The sequence below is a fragment of the Phalacrocorax carbo genome, chromosome 7 (assembly GCF_963921805.1).
Source record: "Phalacrocorax carbo chromosome 7, bPhaCar2.1, whole genome shotgun sequence".
NCBI lineage: Eukaryota > Metazoa > Chordata > Aves > Suliformes > Phalacrocoracidae > Phalacrocorax > Phalacrocorax carbo.
In genome coordinates this window covers 10,172,730-10,195,002 of record NC_087519.1, presented here as the reverse complement: position 1 = coordinate 10,195,002, position 22,273 = coordinate 10,172,730, and the positions used below count along the sequence as shown (strand labels likewise).

Sequence of the window (22,273 nt, the reverse complement as noted above, 5' to 3'; positions counted from 1 at the left end):
GCAGGCAGCTCTATTGGCTCGCCCAAGAGAAGTCCTACTGGAAAATCTGGCACACCTATGATTTTCATCTGTCACAAGAGGCAAAAACAATCAGTAAGAGTAAACAGAAACCAGCTTGTTTCAGAAATGGAAAACTGAATCATCAGCTGCCAGGAAATTGCTGGACACGGGGATAGGTGCGCAGGATTGGAAATGTCATTGCAAGGACTTTATCTACTCTGTGCTGGAAAATGAATGGTTAATTTAGAAGGAATTGCCAGTTTTCCAGCAAACCTGTCTTTGCTCTAATCTGTGCAATCCTGGGAGAGAGGTGCTGCTTCTCTCATTTTCTGGGTGATATTTGGGATTTGTACATATTTAATCTGTGCCAGATTTCTTCAGAGCACAGGTTTGATTATGGAAGTAGGTAGTTTTCCTCCCTTTGCCTATCAGCCACGGGTTGCCACATGAACTGGGCTCTCAGCAGTTTGCTTACCTCTCTTCTATAAATGTTTGAACATAATCAGTTATTGCACTGGCAGCGTTTTCACCAGTAACTGTGTCAAAGTGCCGCCTACTCACAACTGCTCCCGAACATGCATCTAGCACCACGAAGAATATCCCGCGGCTATTGAACAGGAAAACTGTGTCATTTATCTGCAACAAAAAACAGGTATAGGTTATATGGAGGCAGTCTGGGGAGCTTCAGACTCTAATCTTGCTTTCCCATAAGAAGAGAGTTACAAGCAAGGAAAGCATCAAGGGTGTACAACCTGTAATTTTAAATGTATAATTAGTACAGATGAAGTGACATCACTGATAGATGGTCAGCGGCAGGAGGAAGCAAACCCCTTATTTCTCAGTGGGGTACAAAAACATGAGAAATGAGGTCATTGGTATCTTCTGAGTATTAGGAAGACGCATTTGGGAAGCCAAGAATCTTGAGCGTAAAATGCTTAGTTCAGTCTTAATACAGTTTCTCTCCACGTGAGGGAAATTACTGTCACTTGGTAAAGTAGATTTGACCATGGAGCAAGGGAGAGGTGCTGAGACAGCAGATGGGGGAATAGAGACGACACATGGACTTTTTTTGTTTTCCCTTGAAATTTAAATATCAAAACCAAAGCATTCCTTCTTGGTAGGGCTGTCCCAGTGCCTCAAAATAGTTGTAGCACAAGTGGCTCCTACTCTCCTTTCCTACAGCAAGGGCTCCTTCCCCAAGTTACACCTCTCAGGATGCACCATGATCTTTGGTTTTAGAAAAAGCAAAGGCTCTCTGAGGTGCCTGGCACTGGTGCATCTCCCCTGCATCCCAGGGGACAGCCCAGCCTGAAAGGACACACGCTGCACAACCTCCACCAAGGAGAGCAACAGCATACCACGGTCAGGCTGTCAGAGGGCTGAGCCCAGGATACACAACATGCCACTGTAATCCACATAGTCGTCCAAAGCCCACAGGCACCAGGGAGCTCAGATACATCCCATCAATCTGAGACGTGTATGCCTCCAGGGAATATAGGGCCAGACTGAATGAGGGAGCCAAGTTTTAAAAAGTGGTTTCTGCAAGACACTGGAGGATGCTAAATGAAATAGGGGGTCAAGGGTAAGGGAAACATGAATGTCTGGGCCATGGGTGGGCAGAGGGTAGTGAGGAGGAGAAAAGACAGACTAAATCTTTTGCGTGGTCCTGGCTGTCTCACACTCCTAAGCCTGGGAAGTGTGTCAAAGTCTGGATGCATACAGAGCAGAGAGCAACCACCACTGCAAACCAACCTAAACAGGAGCAGCTGGCAAAAGAAACAGCCCTGCTGTGACTTGCTCCTGTCCAGAAAGCCCAATCAAGGCTCACACAGCCCCATGGGAGCTGGAGCAGGGCACTGCTGAACCTGGTTCACTCAGCACTTGGGGAGCTTGTATTACAAATTTAAAACATTTCTGACTTTAGCATTTCATTCAGCAAAACAAGAACAAAACATGTGCTTTGGTAGTGGGTTCTCCTCTGCTTCACTTCTTTATTTCCAAATTTCCTGCACCTTTTAAGATTTAGGGTAAGAATCCTCCTTTAGACATTAATCCTTATCATTTACCTAGCCCAGCCTTTACTTCAGCTGGGAGTACCTGTATTGGAAATAAAACTTCCTCTGAAAAGCAATACTTTGCATTAAAGCTTTAGAAAAGGCAAAGAAACTTTGAGGACACTACACCTGTCCCACGAGTGCTGCACTCACACAGGCTCTGCACTTCACCACAGGTGAGGATGCTGCCTCTAGTAACCCCTGCTTGCTAATGGTTTTGAATAAATTGTTGATGATGCAGCTAGTACACATGGCAAGAAATCTTGGCTGATTAATCTCCTTAAGGATGCTGTACCAGCTTTTCTTGGCATTTGTTAGCATTAATTATAATTCAGTAGCACACAGGCATGTAAGCCTGGAGAGCGTCCTTGCAAGCATGACTTCAGTCGCCCTTCACTATCTAGACATATAAGGCATGTACAGGGACAACCTGACAGCTCCAAACTCCTTCGGTAGTGAAATATATTTATTTTTATCTTTTAGTGCAATGCCAGCACAGAAAATCAGAAAAACAAACGTGCTTTTTTCCACCCACATCCTTTGTAAACAGTGACTTCTGGTGTGCTTTTTTCCCCCTTCCTCTACATTAGAGTGGTGGTGTTAATTCTTCCTCTGAGGTGATAAAAGGCCTTCCTCCCACCCTGGCTCCCCCCACTGAGGGATCAAATCCTCATCTGAATAGAATACAAATTTACAAACTCCCAGTGACTTTAATGGAGCTAATCATAGAGGAGAACAATGCACTTGTCTCTTCCATGGGAACTTCCCATTTCCTTCTGCCAAGGCTCGGCAAGATTTTGCAGTAACTTTCCTTGGAGATAAAGTTTCCCCTATTTAATCACCATTTCAAACGTGGTAAAACACAACATACCTTAATGAACGCGGATGTCAAATGGTTTTGCATGTCCACCCTGCTGAGAGACTGGATCTGGATCCTTATATACTTGACTGAGGGTGTGCTAGTGATAGCAAGCTGCAATTACACCAGAGACAGAAAATTAAAAACTGGCTTGCTAACTGGTTTTCATCAACAAAATGACACCAGGCGCCAACGCTCATATATATGATCACAAAACTTCAAGAATTCTTTTTTTAAACTGTGATCCTGGTTCACAAATAAGTGCTCATTAAGACACCATTTATCAAAGGATCGTGGCAATGCCGGTTGGAAGGGACCTCTGATGGTCACTCTGCCACTACGGTTAAAAGTTGAATATGAACTTCATATATTTTGCCTGGCTATAAACTCAAGTGCAGATCTGTAGGAGCCTGAAAGAATTCTACAGGATTTAGAGGGGGGTGAATTTACAGTAATTGAGAAGAGAACCTGGCTCTAATTTTCCAGTTATTTCTATTAACCAGAATTACTTCCCAGTTTGAAATTCAGCAGCAATTTTGTACTTCGGAATTCAAAGCTAATCCAATCTGAGCCCCCTCAAGAGTCCTTTTTTTTCTTGTTTAAAACAAAGAAACGGGGGAAAAAAAGGTGCCATGAAAGTGCATTCACATACTTCCACTTGGGCAATCTCTTTGAGGCTTTCTTCGAAGCATAATACAAAAAGCTGCAGAAATTCAGAGCAAAACCCTTCCCTCTGCACAGGTTACATGACACTGGGCAGATTCACAAGTGGGAATTCCCTACAGCTTTTCCTTATATGCTGTGGGAACAAATTGACCTCAAGTGGATGCACATACACTGCTTAACCTCAGATGCTGTTTCATGCAGCAGGTACCTGCGGGGCCCCACACGCCTTGCATGGCCCAGACAGGTGCTGAGACACGGGGCGCTGGGCAGCTGCTGGCCTCTCCAGGAACGGGTTTGGGTCACAGCTCCAGGAGTCCCCTGGGTACATATGCGCCATGATTTTAATACGTTCGCAGCCTTGCTGAGAGCAGTAACTGTGTCCTTTACGAGCTTCGTGGGCTTGTAAGTGAACAAATAGGTATCTACAAATGACAGCAAACAGAGGGATCAGAGCCACTGTGTGCTTAGAGGAAAAGCTGAGCAGAGGCAGGGTCTGCACTTGCTAAATTGCATTATCCCTCCCATTTCCCAGCATCACAAACCAACTCTGGCTTAGACCGGTGTAATATGGCATGGCCATTGCAAAGTGGGTCCTGCAAGGATGCAGATCGAGCTCCCCTCTCATTCTGGCATGACGAGACCTGCAGCACTTGCAGCCTGTACACCCAAGGCAGCTGCCTTCAGCAGGCAAGCGTCATGTGGGGCAGACACCCCCTCCAGCCCCAAGCACCCCACGCTGCCCCAGGCGTGGTGGCACCCCACCAAAGGAAAAGCAGCAGTGGTGCTCAGGCTGTTGTGCAGAAGGAGACAGGCTTGCCTGGGAGTATCAGCATCTCCCCTCTGTCTCTCTGCATTGCACAGTCCTGGCCCGCAGGCAGAGTGTAGCCCTAGGCATGTATGACCGAACCTCAAAGGCAGGCAGGTCTTCTGGCTTTTGGAGTTAATTTTTTTTTCCTAGTCATTCTAAGTATGTTTTCAATTCTGTCCATTCTGCAATTCAGGCTGAGGAAATAATATAAACAGCTCAGTTCACCTCCAGGATCAAAAAGATACGTGAACTTTAAAGGGATTTTTCTTTCTATTTCTTTTAAAACTAAATATTTGTTTCTATTTGTCTGGAAGAAAGGATGAGTAAGCTTGATTCCCCTAAAAGGATCCAGCATATGGGGTTAAAAAAAGGTGAAACATCCCACTCATTATGAAATAAAGTCTAAAAACAACAACAGGAAAAGAAAAAAACCAATCCCCTAATTTTTGTACTCTGAAAGGTTAAAAAAAAAAATCACTGCTGAATTAAAGGGAGAACCAAAAGGCTGATACTGCCAGAATTCAGTTGGGTTAGACCCATCAATCTGCATGTACCAGATCCAGGCAACTGCTGGTAGCTAACGGCTCTTCCCCCACAGACCCACACATGTAACACTTTTCCCCACTATTCAGTAGTAAATAACCTGAAACAACCTGTTTACAGAATCTGGGCAACTGGTTTGGCTTTTTTTCAAAAAAAAAAAAAAAAAAAAAGAAAGAGGATTAATTAGCAATTTGTTATTTGACAATTCCTATCGTGAGAGAGACCTGGCCATCAGCAAGGGGCCCAGTTTGCAGGGAAGTCGTTCCTGGATTTGAATGCTCATGTGTTATGGTTGACTGAATAAATATATCCCATCTCATTTTCAAAGCTGGCACTTGTGGATTGATTCCTGAAGTAGCTACTTAGTCAGGTGAAGTGTCATGGGACCCATGGTTAGACCACAAAACACTTTTTTCCTCCCTAACTATTTTAGCTGACTGAGAAACATGGTTTCATAGTATGTTTTTTTAATCAAAGGAGTCCTAGAGTTTTGTAAAGATAGTGCAAGATCTCTAGGACTCTTTTGATGCCTTCAAAATAAGAGATGTACCTTGTTTCACAAAATCTAATTTTTAGAGTGTGATGATATTAGGAATCTCCCTTTACAGGAATATGAAGAAGTTGAAACTTCCCAAACCTTCTCAGTGTTGGAGCTGAAGCAGTTACAAGAGGGCTCCTTTTCATGGCCTTTTCAGGTCCAGTGGATTTTAATAAATATTTACACCATGCCCACACCTGCAGCAACCTGAGCAGCAGAGATGCCTCAAAGGAGCTAAGTCGAGGCAAGAAATTAACCATTTTCTTAACAGCAATGCAAATCACTGCTTGGTGATACAGAAATAGACCTAATCCAGGTACTCCAGCCTGTAAATCCATTTTGACCTGAAACCAGTGCAAAGACCATGCAAGATGGATGGGCCCAAGTTTTAACTACGAGAAAGAGGAAGGAGGTGCTGGGGCTGGCGCTGCTAAAAGAAAGACCCTGAAGCTTTGCTGCCCATTCGTTGAGGAACCCTCAGGGGCAATGTAGGGCTCACCCTGATGCTCTGTCAAAGTAGAAGAGCCGCTCACTGGTCCTGTTGAGAGCGCTGGCCCGGGAAGGAGCAGCAAGGTAGTGCTTTACGCTGTGCACCATCCCCGTCTGTCGCTGGTAGATATCTGTCACCACCTGGAAAATGGCTTCCCTGGGATAGCAGAGGGCAACATGCAGCCAGTCTCCTCTATCAGCAAAAAGGGAAGGCAGGGGGAAAGAGAAAAAATGCACTTAAAGGCTTGAGTACAGGAGAGATGGTCTGCAGCCAACAGTACAGTCTTCAGGGGAAAACAAGAAATGTCCTTTGAGGTTCTCTTCCTCCTTTAAAAAAAACACAACAAATCCACAAAGCCAAAGAAAACCAGAATTTTTTGCTTTGTCTGGAAACAACGGCTGCTTATTACAAAGGTCTGATCCAGGGACCCCAGCTGACCTCAGAGGACTTTGAGTCAGGTGCCAGCATGGCTTGAAACCAGAGATTTTCTCTTCCTTGCACCATAAGGCTGCAGTACAACCAGTCACATACCCACTCGCATCTCCTGAGGCAGCCAGGGTTTGTTTTAGTTCATCCGGAGCTGCTGTGGGAGAGGGAACAAGCATCCAGCAGACGTTTCACTGGGGGCACAGATTCAGGAATTAGAAAGTAATCTCTGACTTGAACCAAAGCCATGGTCTAAAGAGACCTGCTTCCTCCACTTTACAGCAAAGTTTATTATTATGGTTTCCATTAAAATCTCCCTCTTCCCTGCTCTTTCTTCAACATCAGTTTAGAATAACTAAGGGTAAAGTTAAATAATTTTTTAACTCCTGTGTATCACAATTTCAGCATGCACATTTACAAAAAAATGCCCCTGTAGCTTTCCTTTATCCTGTGGTTTGCATTGCCACCTTCACGGAGAGAAAAACTGGCTCCAAACAAGAAACTTTTTTCACAAATCTCAGAGGCAAAAGATGCAGCTACAGTGAAATTCAGATACGGATGGGATCTTACACAAGCCCCGACACCCTTTCCTGTATGTGGGATGCACTTGTACTAAACAAAGCAGAAAGCCGCAAGAAATTTACACTTGAAAAGAAAAAATGAATACCAAGATAATTAGCTTAACAATTTTTTTTCTTTCCACCCTCTGAAGTGGCTCAGTGTACCACACCAAAGGGCCTGAACCAGTACCATGGTTAGCTTTCCTTATATTACCAAAACCATGCAGGTTTTAAATGTATTCTTTTAGTCACCTGGCTTCCTGGTTAAAATGGGTTGATATAAATTTGGCTTACAGAAAGACAAATATCACCTTCGTTGGCTGTCTTTCTGGGCCCTACAAAACTGAGGAAGACAAAGTTTCTCCAAAGGCTCCCCTGAAATGACCCACCACCCACCCCTGCCTGCAGAGCAATAAATGGGGGGAAACCACTTTGATTTGGAAAAATTTGTCAATCTGTATGCCTAGTCCTCTACTTTGCATTCCACATGGAGAGCACAAAAGCAAAGCCATTTCAGTCTTTTTCTGCTTTTCTTATTAAAACAAAACAAAACAAAACTATCTACAGGATGGAAGAGGGGACAGGCTGTTCTAGAATAATAAATCAAAGCTGCACAAAGACCCATCAGCTTAAGTCTGATACTGCCCTCTAGATTTTAACCAACTCCAGCTGTGTCATAACACAGGACAGCTAGAAAACGGATATATTTTCAGATGATTTGGCCTCTGACTAGAGGAAATGAAAGAAATGCACCAGAGCCATGTTTGTGGAATATTTTTAGGACAGAGTCCCAAGACATTTGGCTGTTTCATAAGAGTGATTTGCGTTGCGTTAGCACATTTCATCCCTTGAAGACACCATCAAAAAAGGGCTTGTCATCTCCCTCAGATGCTGGGAACTGGCTTTGGTGCCATGCTGCACTGACTGCCACCTCCGTGGGGAACAAGAACAGCACTAGAAAAGGCAACTGGAAGGTGAAAGAAATATAAAAGCATTAAAAAACCCACAGCTGTGACCATCTTGAGTCACTGGGGCATTTGGGAATATGAGTGCTAAAGCCTAGACAGCACATGAGCAGGGTGAGCGAAACACTGAAATAAATTCTATCAAGACTGAAAGGATCAAATGAAAAGTATCTACTTGGGAGTTTGTGGAGGAAGAGGTGGAAATAAGTGCATTTCCACAACAAAGGGCTTGGGAGGTGATGTGAGAAGGGAAGGCATTAGAAGTTATCCTTTATGTAAATATAGGAAAGTATAAGGTGGTTATTTTCTCTTTGATTCAGTGGTATTTTAACAGCTTCCTCTTTAGTGTTTTACTTCAGTTCTGTTTCTTCAGCTTGTACAAAATCTGCTGTAAACCCTCCCAAATACCTGGCTGTGTGGCTGAACTGGGCCCCATCATCTCCAGGAAAAGCAAAGCAAGAAGCAGCAGCGCTACTGCGGGACAGTCCGGAGGACTCTGCCTTGCAGCTGGCAAGCGGATGGGGGTTACATGCCTGTTCTCCAGCCATCACCCAAACTGAGGGAGAAATGCAACCTCAGGCAATAAGCAGTAATCAGGCATGGGACGTCTTGGACACTGTGTTCAAAGTAAAACAGATGTCCATGTGCCTTCCCCAGCCACTGCATTCGCCACCAAAGACCTCCTGGCTGGGTCTCAAGCGCGGGAAGTCTTCATCTCTTTCAGGGTGGTTAATAATCTGTGGCTCCTACTTTATTTCTCTGCCTCTCAGTTCTGTCTTACATGCCAGCTGCTACTCTGGGGTGAATATTTGTAGACAGAATAAGAAAAATAAGTCCTTGTTATGCCACTCTCTGTACCAGCACATCAGCTGGGATCTTTGCAGATGCCCCAGAGGCTTGGGGACACACGCAGCACTAGCAAGAAGAGAAAACACTGAACTCATAGTAGATCCCAAATTATAAATTCAGAATAATTTCAGACCCCTGCCTGAATGCTGTGGGAACATCTGCAGCTTTAGATGCTCTTATGCTTAAAGACCAGCATAAACAAAGGGAAAAAAAATATTTAAAACACAAGGGGTAGAACTATCAATACAGAAAATGCTGTCCAATGTAGCAATATACAGGACCTTTTTTTAAAAAAACACAACTTTCATCCTTAGGAGTTTCTTACAAGAGAAACAAAAAAAAATGCTCTCAGGTGGAAAGTCTGACTTTGGGATTAGGTGTCAGTTTAAGTGAAAGCCATATTAACCTGTGGAGAAACTAACTTGAGCAATTTAAGATATTTTTACACCAAATATCTTTTGGTGTTCACAATCTTTTCTAGTGATAAAGTTCAGTTCATTTTAGAAGGAACATTTTTCTTCCTTTTTTTCATTCTTGACTTAATCAGGCCAACATTTTCCTATGTGTTTTTACAAAACAAAAAAAATGGCATTTGAAGGAGAAAAGCTAAATATGCACTAGCAAAAAAATCAGTGTTTAGTGGGTCCTAACAGTTTCAAACGTCACTTGGAAAATTTTTGAGAGTCTGCCGACACCAGCATGTATAAAAACTGACACTTCTGCCCTTCTGTTACTGTCATTCAAGAATCCCCACAGTGTGTTTCATGCATTTTTATGAATGTATTTAGCCTGTTTACTTCCTTTTGGAAATGGCTGGGTGAAACAAACCCAAGAAGCCTTTCTTTTTTCACCAGGATATTGGCATTTGCAGTTCTGGCTCCTTCAGGTGAAGCAAAAACATCAGGCAAAATGTTAAAAAAGTAATATGTTCTCGCAATGAGCAGGCTTCCTGGGATAAGCAAAAGCAAGAAGGGACAAGGGAAAAGCAAAAAAAAGCAGGCAAGAAGTTTCCTGTTCTTGGACATGTGGTAGATACAGATCTGCACGTACACACATACATACCTCATTTACAACCCTTAGAATGACCCCCCAGCTCAACCCCAAACTCCCAAAGGCAAAGCCACTCAGAGAAATGTGATCAAGCAGGCAAAGGAGGGGAGACTTTTGTGAGTAGTGGGATGTGAAGTGAGTCATGTAACTTGGAGATGAGATTTGGCCAGAGTAAACATATGTCTGGGACTCTCACCTCCTGCGAGAGGACAAATAACACTTGTTCGATATTGTGAACATGCCCCTTGACTACATCTGATGGAGTATCAGTCCTAGGCAACCCTAGTGCTGGAGTTGCTGGTTATGCTGGACGTCAATCCTGGCTGTATTTTAGCTAAGGGAACTTCTAAGCTGATGAATATACTCTAGAAAACATCTCCACCATGTTTATTGACATGGTGTGTCACATAGCTGACGACCATGGAAGTGCACAGTCCAAATCCTGATCTCACTGATGAAAATCTGGGGTAAGCTAATGAGGGAATGCCATAGAGTACAACTAAAAATTACTTATTTTTTCCTTGGGCTCAAAAAAAAACCAAGAGACTTCCATCTAGTGAGTCAGTCTCCCCCAACTGTTTTTACTCCTATTTAAAAACAACCCCTCTGACGTGAGCTGAACTTTCAAAGGGAGTAAAACAACTCAGAATTGGAAACTTTCCTGTTCATAATATGGGAATTAAACCGAAGTCCCCACGTGCTGCTTTGTTAAGTTTGTCTCTCACAGGCTGAATTTTGAACTTCAAAAGACAAAAAAAGCAAAGCCTTACAACCCGCCCAGCACCCGGCTGAAACTCCTCTGGCACATAACCTGCTTTCAGGACAAGCCACCTCCTCTCCAACCAGCATCGCTGCTGGGGAAAATGGAGCAACAAATACCCACACATCTCACAGGTGCTGAGAAGAGTGGACAAAAGGCTGCAGGGAACCTGGCACTGTCCTCACCACTTTCTCTCTCAGTTCAAGCTCCTTCCCTTGAAACCACATTTCCTGCAGGCTTCCTGCAGCTGTCACTCACTCCTCCTCTTTTTCTAGATTTCTTTTTAATATTCTGCCTTCAACTCAAGTCTATTAAATACATCCAAACCCCCGCCCCCATGATGACAAACATGGCTGGAAAAAAATCCAGCAGGTTTTTTCAAGAGCTTGTTATTAAGGATAGACAATTCTGGAAGACTGCTTGCTATGGAGACAGTAACAAGTTAGGTATGCGTTTAGCTAACTGGAGTTGTGTGTATTGGGATTTAAATGCCTTTCCTAAATATTGCCATTTAGGAAATGTCATTAAAAATTCAAAAGCATAGGCCACCTCTTAATATAAAGTAAAACTTTTGGGTTTACCCACGTACCTCCTTAGGCAAAAAGAATGATTTTTGCTTTTGCAAAGCTCAACAAATTATAGAAGGGATTCTGCCCTGTGGTACAGTTCTGCTGATACTCATGAAACCTGGGTCTGACTCAGACAACATTTGGCTCACAGACAATTGTATTCAAGCAAAAATAAGAACTTCCTGCATTTAAATGCAGTACATCTTCTTATTATCTTTTTTCCCACCCTACATGTTTTCATGGAGGAACAACATCCCAATTAAATTTGTATCTTTTTTATTGTGTTCCCAAGTACTCTATTGCTGACTATTGTGTATTTTGTGTTTTCCTACTGTTGTACCTTGGATGCACATCAGGTCAGGAGAGGCTGATGGCCCTGAGGAGCCCCAAGCCCCACTCCGTGCGCCAGAACGCGGCTGAAAGCAGGGAAAATCCTTCAGGTTTCATGTGCCAGGCTTCAAAGTGACAAGCAGCCTGGTTTGCCATGGCCATCTGGGGACTCTCTGATGCTCAGATTGCTCTAATTCATGCTGTAAATGACCAGGTCAGGAAGGATGTATCTCCTCAGAGCCACCTTGTTAACCCCTGCCACTGCCACCAGGCCAGCTTCAAGCACAAGCCATGGAGCTTAGAGAGCAGCAAGGGTTGCAGCAAGGGTAGGCAAAGACAGGGACTTAGGATCACTTGAACATGGCAATGTCAGCACCCGCTTTGCCCCAGCTGTGCTAAAATGGTGCAATCTGAACCTGGTGACCTGGCAAATGTTTTAGTTTCTTTCCAGTTTAAAAAAAAATATCTTGTGGCTTTCATCCACTAGTTGACCTGTGGGTAATTTAAGGGATTTAAATAGACAGAAGGGAATTCAAATATATCTGCTGACTTCTGTGTTGTGTGGATGATTAACTCTGAATTACAGATGTTATCAGGAGGGGCAGACTGTGAAACCCAAGTAGCACTTTACTTATTATTATTATTGGAAGTAGTGCTGGTGTTACTTGTATTACATCCAGAACAAGAACAAGAAAGCAGTCACAGCCTTAAATTGTTAGCTCCACTTTGAAACACTAATATCACCTTCCTGTGAATTTATCAATTTAGGAAGCAAGAGGAAAAGCTCATTTAGAACTAATTTGAAAAAGAAACAATTTAGGAAATATCCATAAACCGGGCAAGTCTGCAACAAGCACATTCTAGCCTTGTCTCATTATCTTTGTTTTCCTCCAGACCTTATCACCACTAAGGAATTTAATCGCAAAACCGACAAGCAGCTGAAAGTATGAATCAGACTGCATTGAATAAGAAACCGTAAGAAAAACACCTACCTACACAACCCTGACAAATATAAATATAACAAGTCTCCCAGAGTCTCAGTGCAGACATGGGGTGCATAAGCTTGCTTGCACTGAAATCTTCACCTTTGGATGGGTTGCAGCATCCTGGAGGCCTCACATCACCCAGCATCCAAAGGCTACACTATTTTTAATGAAGAATTTAGACACAAGCTCATTCCAGGCTCTTGAATTTTCAGATAATTTAGATTATTCACTGGTGAATATGATAACAAGCCCTAGCACAGGACTCCAGCCTAGCAAATACAGGACTCAAGTAGTGCACCTGTGCCTATCCCTGCACAAACACCACAGCAGGGGAGAGGCTGAACACATGCCCAGGCACATGCATGGACATCTGCACTTTTTCTTACCGTTGACAAGAAATTTCACCCTCCCCTGACAATTTTTTTTTCCCAAAAGCTCTCATAAGGATCCAACTCCTGCAACAAGGCACCAAAGAAAAACAATATTATGAGCCGCACTGTACTTCTCCAGGTGAAGCTAAGAGGCTGCTGATGAAAAGAGCCTGGGGAAGGCTGCCCTGCGCTGTCCTTGGAGCCAGCATCTGTCAGGAGAGGTGAAGTACAAAGGAAAGCCCCTGCTTGCAGGACTGTGGCGATCTACCTACAAAAAACCACCCTCTTTATACTGTTAGCTGCTCACATTTCCCTGAATTCTCTCTGTCAAACCACAGCAGAGTGCCCTAATAAGGGAAAACCCTTCCCTCTGAGCCTTAACAGACCAAGTATAGAGATATTTGCCTGTGCTCATTAAAAACAAGGAATGTTTAATCTAATTGCCACTGCTTTTCAGGCTGCTTCAACAACACAACTTATTACACTCTACTTCAGATATATGCTTTGAGGAGATTTAATTCTTATCTTTAGATGTGCTGATAGCACAAAGAAGCCTGGCTGATTGACTGAACAGCACTGTGCCTTTGATAATAGTATTTGCCTTAGCATCTTCTGCGATTAGAAAATTTGCTCAGGCACAAAGCCTTGGTCATTAAACTGAGGGACTTCATTTCTGAATTTCCTTACTGTTTAAAGTGCCAATCTCTGTACTGTTTTCCAGCACCTGAAAGGAGGCACTTACTTGCAACCAAATAATGTTTTCCCTTCTCTCCTTCTGGCTTACAAGCCTCTCCCCCTTCTCGTAACAAGCTTGGTGCTCTCTGCGGGCCTTTGTGCTTCAGGATAGTAATTTTGAGGAAAGCCCTTAACCCAGTCTTACAGATAATTCTCATACTTCTGCGAAGGAGAAAAAAAAAACCCAAGAAAACATATAAACAGCTCTGAGGGGGTGGCAACTGCTCCAAGAAAGAGATGAAGCCTATGGAGAGGGATCTGAAGTGTCTGTTCATGAAGGTTTCGCACATGCTTTATGCCCGATAAGAGCAACCCTCAGCAAATCTGGGCTGGTTCTGGAGCACACTTCATTCCTGGTCATTAAAATTCCAGACAGCACTCTCCTCCTGTTCACTTGCCAAAACATTCAGAAGTTACTTGTCCTGCATTACCTCTTTCCAGAAGCATCAATACCCAGCCGCCTTCTCATCTTCAGAGGGAAACTCCCAGCCATTAGACAGACAACCCTATCTATAGCTTAAAAAGGCATTTCTGCTGAGACAGCTACGTTCCCCAGCAGCCTGAAAACACAGCCTATGGGTCTCTGCCATGGCTTTATATTTGCCCATCAGTCAGCTAGTGGCACAGCTACCCTGCCGAATGCAAACAAGTACATCTCTCATTGGAAGGGAAGTCGGCGTGTGTTAAACAGCTCATTTGCACCACACGGCCGCAGATGGCAGCACATAGAGCCACAGCAATTTTGTTTGGTTTAGCTACATATTTTGATGGAAGCGAAGAAACTGAATAACGCTAAACACGGCTTGAGTCAGTGCGAGGAAGATACAAGTACTGCAGTAACCATTCAGGTGCCCACGAGAGAAAGAAAAAGATTTGCTCGGTGACTGTGCTCTAGCTGGTGTCATCCTCCGCTGAGTAAATCCACCTGAGCAGTGCCTCTGAACTCACTGGACAAGTCTCGCAGCTTGCAGAAAGCAGGGCTGCCAATTTCAGCTGAGTCATGTGAATTCATCCCAACCAGCTCCTGCCCACCCCAGGAATCCGGACGTTCTAGTCTTTTAATAGATGTCTGAACCGGCATGACTTCTATTGGGTCTTTCTTCAGTGCTTCAGAGGCAGAGAAAGCGTTAATCATGCAAGTACTCAAATCAGTGCTGTGTCTGACCTCCACAGAAATCCAAATCCTGGTACACATCTCCCTGTCAAATTCCTTATTTCCCCTCTGATCTTCCTTTAGCCAGTGTAGCGCAAATCACTCCAGAAGCACAAGGGCTGCTTGGCTGCAAAGGCAGCATCCTGGATATATCTATCCATCACTTTAAAATGACAACACTAAAAACAGTTTAATAGTTCACTCAGGTTATGACTGAAATTATCAATATAGACTATTGCTATTCAAGTCCATCAAACATTTCTTTTTGTTTGCATCACATATTCTGCACAGATGTTACTATCTCAAAAGCTCATTTTTTGGCAGATTATTCCCTATTTTGGATTAAAAAAGAACAAACAAAACATAAACCCACTTGAGACAGGTAAAAGTCTTCCCTGACTTTCTAACTCTGATTACCCTGGCCTCCATAATCTGAGATTTCTTCCATTCCAGAAATGGCTGGGATATAACATTTAATAAAAGTCATACATGGAACTGCTTAGGCAGGCACTTGCTTCCCTCCAAACTCTTAAATCCTCTTTTTCACCTCAGTTCCTTTTCCCTTCCAGAGGAATCCCATTTCTCCATCCTTTTGTATGCAGTCTAGACACTTCACTATTGCCATTGCAGTAGTCTTAAGTCTCGCATTAGTTAGCATCCAGCATACTTTAGGTATACACAGAGCAGCCACACATTTCATTCCCAATCATTTTTTAGCAAGATGCTCTAAATGAAATGAAGTAAAACTGTGGTTTTCCTTCCTTACAGTATATTTCTTGTTTATAGTTCTTCAAAACACATTCCCTGCCAACTGTTTCTGGATCAGAAAAATCTACAAACCTTTGCCCTTTTCAAATAACTGATTTCACAAAAGACAAAGAGAACCACAACCACATTGTGGTTTTCAACGGTAAAATGTATTTAAGTTGCTACTTGAACAAGAGCTAAACTCCAAGCTGAGTTTTACCGAAGACCCAAATTTGAATCTGTGCTCGAAGACTGTGGGCCAAAGCTTTGGCAAGTATTAATTAGCACAGTGATAGAGTAACCACCAGTTACCCAGCAGATTTAGCTCTGTAACTGCAAGGAAATAGCTAATCATTTTAAGACAGATAACAGTTGTAAAGCTCAGCTTGTGCATGAGTGACTAATGGGGTCTCCTCTTCCTTAAAGTGCACAAAGATATATTAATACAGGAAACTGTGATTTAATTCTCATACTTCCTTTGTGACAGGAGTGTCCAAACACTGATCCTCCAGTGACTCAGTCATGGCCCTACAGCTACTACATCTTTAAGTCAAGAGGACCAGGTATATGTCACTCACTATAATGGGCACGTATAAAGAGGAAACACTGCCCTTCTCAGCTACGTTCCCATGGGGCTTCATAATGGGAACTAAGGACAGTATTTTTCCCCAAATTTCTTCAGCTCCAAAGATCAGGAGAACCAAACAGAACTCAGGCTTTTGCCAAAGCTAACCTAAGCTAAAACCACAGCACTGACACTCTGCTGGAGGAGCAGAGGATGGGTGTGGGGTTTGGTGGGGAGTACTGGATGGACTTGGGAACCCATGTACCGATTTACCAGCGGTACATGCTGCTTCACGTCCTTGGTGCCTCTGACTTCTTTCATATTAACTATCTAAAACCTGCTTTGCAAATCGGAGCCTGTGTGTAGCTGAGTTGTGTGTAATCATGGAGGATTTCATTTGAAAAGTTCTGTCCTTTTACTGTATTGTGTTTCTAGCAATAACTGAGGAGTCACATAAACTGCAGAACTCAAGGTGATGGCCAGGTTTTTTGTGGTGCTCAACTCTTGCAGCATCTCATCTGTGCAAACCATGGCAAAGTCTGTCACAGCGAAGCTGACTGGATTGCAGGACTCTCTCCTGACAATTGCACCAGTGCAAAGCACAAGTAATTTCACTGAAGTAAGAACAACAGTACTAAAGACCATAACTGAAATTACACAAAATGAAACAGACTGCAAGGGGGAAAAGTATTATCTAAAACAGATATACCCTGCTTTTATATAACACTAGAAGAAAACATGGGAAACAAATACAGCAGTGCCTACAGTTTTGCTGTACCCAGTCCTAACATTGTAAAATTTTATGTAAAAAGAAACAGTGATTGCAGTGCTTTTCGGCTTACAGAAGATGCAAAGTTCTGTGCACATTCTGATGTATTTCTGCACTTTATGGGAGATAAATTATGTGTGCAGCAACTAGTACAAACAAAGGAACAAGAGCCAGAACTCTTCTGGAGGGATTTCAGGGACAACAGGCCAGGATTTACTTGGATTCTGTTTCAAAACTTTCTGGAAAGAGAAATGTTCCTGCACATGAAAAAAGCTGGAATAAAGTGAAAGCAGCGGCATCTCTTTGCTTCAGTAAGTGCCAGCCATTAACACCTTGCTTCCACGCTCTCAGAAATTGCTGAGACATTCGAAAGGTCACTTGCGAATAACGTGGGAAATTGTTAAAGCTCCAGACCTTTTGAAAACAGAACATTTTCTAACAACATAGGGCAGTACCTGTTGAAGTTGATTGGGTACAGGATAATATCCTCAGGTGCTCTGCCATCCCACTGGATGATATAAGCCTGCTCAAGCATGACGACAGGCTGGTACTGCTGGTATGGTGCTCCTCTGTTCACGCCTTGCAACTGCAAGGGATGGGAATGGTATGCTGCTCTGGCAATGGATAAGGTCAGATTCTCAGGGCGTCTGGCCTGAATATAAAGCTGAGGGTGAAAGGAAAATGACAAACATATCCATTAAACCAGCCAGAGTAAGCCATAACATGTGCATTTGATCATCGTTGCCTGTAAATGGTTTTTGCCAATGAAGAGCTCAGAACATTTGGAAAGTCACTGAAACACTTCCAGTTCAAATAAAAAGGTAAAACAGAAATAGCATCTGCAGCCATTCGTGGGGACACCATGAAGTGAGATATGAATTGTAGAGCACCATAAAAATGTTCACTATTCAAAATCTTTAGGGAGAAGGGTAATCAAGGAAATATCGTAAAGTAATTCTTTTTTATTAGTTCACATAGCTGTACTTTAAAAACAGGCTTATTCCATTGAAAATACAGAAAACTCTTAAGTTATTTCAACAGGCTTTGGATTAGGTCCAGTTATCTAATGGAATCCACATCTTTGCTCTCAAGCAGCAGACCAGGCTGAAATCTTGGGGACTAAAACTTGATGGCCTAACTATATGCCCTTATAGACTAAACACCAGGTTCCACAGGCTTCAACAGAGAGCTCCTCTGTGCAGGGAGCAACAGGTGCCCTTGGCCTGTAGTTCAACTCTACAGACAAACTACAAAACTACACTCCCATTGTATGCTTTTTCTGTCCTGCCCTCACTCAAACGAAGGCCAACTCAGGTGGCAAACATTAGTTTTAAGGCTGAACACATGATGTTCACCTGCTTCCTCCTGTGTGAAATTCCAGTGCAAAAGACGGGTGCACAGCTAGTCATACAAATCTGTCTTGGCAGACAGGGTTGTAGCAGGCTCCTTGTCATATTCCCTGAAGGATTTCAAATGCACCGAGGAGAGGTGAGGACACCTATAATCCTGCTTCCTTAACTCTCCTACAGTGTAGAATAGCAGTCTTTGCATCAAGAACTTAAAACACCCAACATAAAAATTCATGTTAGGTCAGAAATGTCTAAGCTTCTACATGGGCATCCATCCAGCAAAATTATTTTTAAACTCAATTTCTGTCTTTGAGGTAGATCAAAACGGAGGCAGTAGTCTCCACAGATTTTAATACCGCAGGCAAAGATACAAGAACAGCCAAGACTAGCAGAGAGGGCAAGTCTCCATCTACCACGATATCCACCTTCTATTGCAGGGCTATGAGACCTTGGCCCCTCGTATCTCCATATCTGTTTCTCTTCCTCTGTCTATGCAAACCGAAAGCTCTGCAAAAACAGACTATCTGCCAATGTTATATATGGGCTTATTTTAGTTGGGGTTTCTAGCCAGTTCCAGTTTCATGCCCAGGACTCTGTGCTTGCATCTGCTCCTGGTGTTGAGTTTGAGCTCCTCAGGACCTCCAAAAGACAGGCCATCTCTCCCTACCCCTCACCTCACCTCTGAATTCAGCAGCCTCATGTTGAGTACTCAAGTTTAAAATTTGGGTCTCATGTTAAAAAAAAATTAACCCAGAAGTGGTTGTAAATGTTTCTTAGATATTCAGGCCATTCCTCCTACACGATTGCACTTTAATCACGAGAGCCTATCCTGAGTGGCATCTTCAGTCCCTTGGAGATTAAAGTGGATCCCAGAATTGCATTAAACACAAGCTTTTCTTGATGGCTGGAACTACTGCTCGAGTAATTCACCCCAAACAACCTCTGAGCAGCAGCCCGTTTGATTATTCTTGATGGATCAAGCAAGAATAAATTGTTTTTACAGTCTGATAAAAGACCTTTTTTATCTATGAGACCAAGGAGGAAAACCTATTTTTCCCTCCCATTCAAACCATGATGGGAAAGTCAGTAACGTGCAATCTAATAAACCACATTTCAATCTTATTTGTCCCCATCCTGATGGGGAAATGCTGAGGTGAGAGGAGGTGATTAGTAAGGTCCCTTTGGACATGAAACCCCATCAATGTATTAATTGTTCTCAGTCAAAACAGCATTTGCTGATAAAGAAGAGTCATAATGAACTGCGATACTGCAAAATAATAGCCCACTTGTGTCTTTCTGAACAAGAGGCTAGAGTTCCTGTCCTATCACTGCAAACGTCGATGTTATTACCTTCTAATATGTGTCTCCAGCAAGCAGAGAATATTAAGGTGGTAGCTGCTGTGCGCTTATAACAAAATTAAATGCACTAATGATAAAATAAGCCAAGAAAGGAAGGAAATGTGTTCAAGGAGCTCCAAAAGTTCCTAAATTACAGACTACCAAGAACAAAAATTCCTATATACTTCAAGGTTTTTGTGTAAAAAAGAAAAAAAAAAAGAGAGAGAGAGCGCTATGCATGGCCTAAGCCAGTCACTACAATTGTTAATGAGTTCAAGAAAGTCCTGGAAGAGTTTTCAATAAGATGATGAGGAAAGCATGTCAGAGATTTGTTGGTAACAGTTCCTCCAAGCGCCTTGGGACCAAGTCACAGGTCTGACATTAAGGATAATGGTGACAGCTGTTTTGAGAATGAAACAGTAATTACTACAACAAGTAAAAATGCCACTTCTGTGTTGATAGAAATATTTTGTAAACTGGCTTTCTCTCCTGCAATGACCAACAGTGGCCACCGAGTGAATTCCTTCCAGAACTGCAAGCCATCGAGGATGTGATTTTCAGTCCCACAGAAATACAATAGTATATCTGGTGGATCTTGCAAAATGTTTATCACTAAAGGAGTTCACAGCATGTAAATGCCCTGATCAAGCAATCTAGATCCTACACAAAAAGACTCTCTTGCCCAGCTGGAGCTTCACTAAGTCAACAGGACTCTGACTGGGAGCAGGGACTACAGGAGATGCTTCCTACAGCAACTGGGCTCAGCTCCGGAACAACAGCCCTGGTGGCTTGGTCCTTCTTGAACACACCAAGCTGCACAGAAACAGCAACCCATGTTTTCCCATTCCTCCCTTCCTCTGGGCCTCCCCCCTCATTTGAGGGAACAAGGGACAAGAGGGGAATCCAATCCCTGTCCATGAAATCCCTGACCTCCCTTCTGTGATGCTGATTGATGTCAGTTCTAGTACTTGGTTTCTGTTCCCCCTTCAGGACTGCAATCAAGACCAATCAATTACTTTAGAAAGATCACAGAAGAATCATCTAACAAAAGGCTACTTTTAATTCCCAATGAGATGAACGAAGTAAAAAGAGCCCTTTGAGCTCCACTGGTCCTAGGTAGGTGCAACATCAGCCACTGTCCCAACATAGTGCTCTTGGGATGTCACCACATGGCCTCTTTCTTCCTCAGTCTTTATTATTCTATGACACCTTTATTCACTTGAACTGAACTTGGAAAACTTTTTCACTTTTATTCCTTGTATCTACCTTTGGAGGGGAAAAACACTTGTAAATAGGAGTGAAAAGGAGAGTAACAAGAGAATTTTTTTCTAGAACGAAAAATCCATCCTCTTTAGCAACACTGCCATAATTTTTTGTTAGATCCACTTTGGCTAGATATTTAAAAGAAGAAAGTGGGTCATAAAGATACTTTAAAATATGAGAAGTGGTGACAGCTTAATGTAGTAGGAGAAGAAGAGCTAGTTAAAGCATTATAAAATGTGAGCCTTCTACTTGCCTGGGTGGTTTAATGGACATAGTTGTCATTTTAGCTTCTTAACACTTCATGCTAAAAAGATGTGTCAGATTTCCCTGTGCTTATACGGCAATTTTCCCAAGTAGATTGTGAAACCGAGAAGATAAGTTGTTTTACAATTCATGGGGGATCTGCTTGCTATTCAACCGGATAGCAAATATGAAGATAAGCAACATGCAAGGTATTGGAACAAAAAAATCTTGGTTTCTGAGAAAAGGTTTGCTTGCTTTCTGGTTTCTTTAACATTGCTTTTGTCCGGCTGTGCTGTCAGCTGTCAATCTGGGGCAAAATGAGAAGTTCAAAACACGCCTCCTCCTCTTCTGGTTGTTTGACTGTTCAGAAAAGGTTAATTTCCCAGGGCGAAACATTTTCTTTATGAAATTTCCAAGTAAAATTCTTTCAGAAAGAAAAAATATATCTTTCTTTCTGTAAGACATGCTAGGACCAATTTTGGCCCTGGAAATGACAGCGGCTTCACTGACATCAGCAAAACTACTTTGACTTTCCATTGGTGCACATCAGAGATTGAAACAGGACCTCTGTCTAAATATGGACACCATTAGCTAAAAAATATCTTGCAAGCTTTTCCTTCTTCCCAGTCTGGGAGGTGCTGCAAATCTCAAGCATTGCGGATACCCTGGGATTGTATGGTTTTGCCTGTGCTTAGAAAAGCACCGTTCGCTACCTACCGCATCTCTTGCTTCCTTTACACTTAGAAGCATTGAGTATCAAAACCAGCTACACAGGCACTGAATACACAAGCAGATATCAGTTGAAGGTATGTAACTCAGTGATGCAGGATCAGTGCAATTGCAAACATTCACTGCAAAAACAGAGTTAACAGAAGTGGAAGAATTTCTATTACAGCAGCAGTAAGGTAGTGACTAAGAGAACTGGTGAAAAACCAACAGCATTGCCTAAAGTATTTTATAATAGCAAGGCATCAATTTTTTGATAATTCAAAACTGACACTAATTCAGCTATGTAGCAGTCTCTTATGACTGTCTAACACCTTTTTAAGCTTACAAAAGAAAATACCACATACTGCCAAAAACTAAGCTTATTTTAATAAAGACTAATACCAAAAAAGAAAGTTTCACAGCCTCTCCTGCTGAGTTGCTGTGAAGTCTGCGAGGAAGCAGTAAGAGCACAGCTTCAACTGCCCAGTGGGAGCCAAGGCACTTGTCTTATGACTTATATAAATGGTTTAGGAATCTCATTTACATATTAACAAGTAATGCAGGTGTTGAGGAGCCTCC

The 22,273-nt window shown here is 42.7% G+C and overlaps 2 protein-coding genes across 5 annotated transcripts in view; both read right to left on the bottom strand.

The window, feature by feature from the left end:
• LOC104049974 (inactive cell surface hyaluronidase CEMIP2) overlaps positions 1 to 22,273 on the bottom strand; it is a 57,747-nt gene that overhangs the window by 3,348 nt on the left and 32,126 nt on the right. For all 3 annotated transcript variants that reach the window (XM_064456268.1, XM_064456269.1, XM_064456270.1), the window contains 5 exons: positions 17,249 to 17,457; positions 5,968 to 6,150; positions 3,788 to 4,001; positions 2,926 to 3,027; positions 476 to 636 (listed from right to left, as the gene is read on the bottom strand). In XM_064456268.1, the coding sequence (XP_064312338.1) occupies positions 476 to 636; positions 2,926 to 3,027; positions 3,788 to 4,001; positions 5,968 to 6,150; positions 17,249 to 17,457 (869 nt within the window). The remainder of the gene's footprint in view (positions 1 to 475; positions 637 to 2,925; positions 3,028 to 3,787; positions 4,002 to 5,967; positions 6,151 to 17,248; positions 17,458 to 22,273) is intronic.
• The window catches only part of CEMIP (cell migration inducing hyaluronidase 1), a 117,256-nt gene that overhangs the window by 66,821 nt on the left and 28,162 nt on the right, over positions 1 to 22,273 (bottom strand). The window lies entirely within an intron of this gene.